The following is a 2,783-nucleotide window of genomic DNA, read 5'->3' as shown; positions in this document are numbered from 1 at the left end:
CACAGAAGGCGTTCCCCTAGCGTTTTCCGACGCAGCTCGAGTTCCTGAAGAGGAACACCGGATCATGAGCTGATCACCTGAATGAAGTGAGCTCTTCGTTTTGAAACATGCAGCGAACTGACTTGATGAAGGGATTAAGCCATATTGTGCTTTCGGTTTTAGTTTGTTTGACAGATACTGTGCCAAAGCATAATGGCCCAAAACACAACTTTAAAGACTTTTTATGTTAAAATATTTTTAAAAATCTACACCCCTTGCCCAAATTACCTATATCGGTTCATACCGTCAAGTGACCACGATGATATCAAGACAGTTTTGCTATCATGATACCACAATATTCATAATTGGTGCGTTCCAAATGGGATATATCGCCCTCCGAAGGGCACTTTGGAGTGAAAACAATCATGGCTGCCATATTGAAGGGTCGTTCCAAACCGAAGTGCTCAAAACTGGCTACTTTAAAGTGGTCTTCGGAATGAAGGTTTTCGAAGGGTACAACTGATGGACACTTCGGGCCCCCATGATCCTTTGCACAGGGAAGTTGTTTGGAGTCACAGAGTTTGAATTCACCTATAAATGTATGTATAGTACTATTTTTTTTTATACTACTAAGTTAGATTTGGTACATTATTATGGTCAAAATTACATTGTACTTTAAAAAAAAAATACTTTACAGCTACCGTTATCAGTCTGTTCAAATATTTTAAATACATAGACACAATATACATTTCAAATACATACATTACATTACATACACAAATATACATTATATTTAACGTAAAAGACAATTCAACCCAAGTACAAAAATGTGCAACGAAGGCATCTCCTTGATTATATATATATATATATATATATATATATATGGGGTCACACATCTAGTGCAATATGCTAATTAGCCAAACCCTGATCTTGACAGCAGCAGCTTTAAGAGTCAATGGAAACGAGAATTAAAGAGAAAGACAACGTAAGAGATGAAGAACTCTTGAGTAGCATAGTGCATCTCTAACACAAGCCAGGGAGAATGCCTGCTGGGAAGGCCAATTTATTCTGGTGGGTGACTGTTGTGTTAGCCATGCTCTTTCTCTCTGTCTCTCTATGAGTTATTGCTGTATGGCAGAGAGTGTGGATTCTATCGAGCGCTTCCAGATGGAGCTGTACGCCGGGCAGGCAAGGCCTAGCGCAGACTATGACCACTGGAAAAGAAGATTGATTTACTCTATGGTGCCCGACATGCCACGCACCAAAGCTTCACTCTCAAACTGCACAAAGGAGCTCCAAAACATGCTGTTTTCTCCCAAGAACAATTGGTCCATGTGCAGAGAGACCATGACCACAGAACTGACTGTTTTTCTCCATTTCCTGTGGGCAGCTGGGGAAAAAAGTGCTTTTTTGGAATGCCAGCCTTGGGATTGATTTTGAATTATGTTGTTTTGTGCTGTCTTTCACCCTCAGCACCCATGACTGCAACTGAAATATTCACCAGTTTAGCTTTTCCTTTACTTTCCATAGAGTAACATCCATAACCAGGGTATCTATTTAATTAATTATTTAATTAATTAATTTACATGATTAAATTAATACATTTATTATTATTATTATTACATTATTTATTATATTAGATTATATTTAGTAATTATAGCATGTCTTTATTTTATTATTTATAATTCATTGTATATATTATTATTTCCTTTTTAAAATACAATTATATAAAATAAAATAAAATAAAATATAAAACAGTTTAACTGTCCATAACCCTACTTTATGCTCTTCCTTTAGACTTTTCTTCGAGATGGGCGAAGGGAGAGCACTGTAAGCAACCTCTACATTTCAGCCTCCAACATTGAAACCGGGCAGATCATCATCTGTCGGGCGTCCAACAAGGCTGTGCCCAATGGGAAAGGGACCAGTGTCACTATTGACATTCAACGTAAGTGATGCACTCTCAGAGTTTTCCTTTTTTTGTTTGTTTACTTACACAAAGTCAGCATTTTTCTCTCTCTTTCTTTTTGAGTCACGCTTGCATTTCACAGAATTAAAAACTCCTGAATACATTGTGATACTAATCTAAGAGCGCTTACATTTACTGTATTAATGGGAGAATTGTCTGCTGGATTCGCATAATTAATGTAGATTGGCTGTTTCTGAGAATGATATGGAGCCATCATTTGCGTTGTGAAAATTCCATCAATTTACAAATCCTCTTGCGATAAATAAAACATTTCTGGTATTGCTCACAATACAAAATTATAAAGCACAAAAACTCTCCACAATGTTGCTTCTGGTAACCCTTGAAATTGTAAACTCTATTCAGTTTGAAATAGATAAAATCAAGTTTTCCCCTTTAAATATTCTGGTTCAAAAAATGAAATTAAATAAATAAATCACATTGACTTTAAATTGTTCACATCTCAACTACTCATTCTCTTTTTTTTTTCTGTCCGGACGTTTAGAAAAAATCTCTTCTCTAGAAGTTTCAGAGAACAATACCGTTCTACTTGCATTGCTCAAAGCCTTGAACCCTCATCAATAATGTTAACTATGACTAACAAAGCAGAACATGCTATTTAGAGACCCATTACAAGTGACAGATCCATTGTGCTCCATTGCACTTTATGCATGACATAAGAAGCACTTTGTAGTGCAGGGTGAGGCGCTATGGAGCAGCGCAGACATTAAAGTTGATTAACATTTGTTAGTGTTGCACCAGCTTAAATGTTGCTCGGATGTCTTTGTTATGCAAAGCAGCGGACAGCAGATATGGCATCTTTACAACAGTAGTAGTA

At 36.7% G+C, this 2,783-nt stretch overlaps 1 protein-coding gene across 2 annotated transcripts in view; it reads left to right on the top strand.

Annotated features, from left to right (window-relative positions):
- The window catches only part of LOC107739153 (kin of IRRE-like protein 3), a 234,943-nt gene that overhangs the window by 170,439 nt on the left and 61,721 nt on the right, over positions 1-2,783 (top strand). For both annotated transcript variants that reach the window (XM_016551164.1, XM_016551165.1), the window contains exon 5: positions 1,777-1,927. In XM_016551164.1, coding sequence (XP_016406650.1) covers positions 1,777-1,927 — 151 coding nt within the window. The remainder of the gene's footprint in view (positions 1-1,776; positions 1,928-2,783) is intronic.

This window comes from Sinocyclocheilus rhinocerous, unplaced genomic scaffold, assembly GCF_001515625.1.
Source record: "Sinocyclocheilus rhinocerous isolate Xijiao unplaced genomic scaffold, SAMN03320098_v1.1 scaffold3818, whole genome shotgun sequence".
Taxonomy (NCBI): domain Eukaryota; kingdom Metazoa; phylum Chordata; class Actinopteri; order Cypriniformes; family Cyprinidae; genus Sinocyclocheilus; species Sinocyclocheilus rhinocerous.
This window is presented reverse-complemented; position numbering and strand designations above follow the sequence as displayed.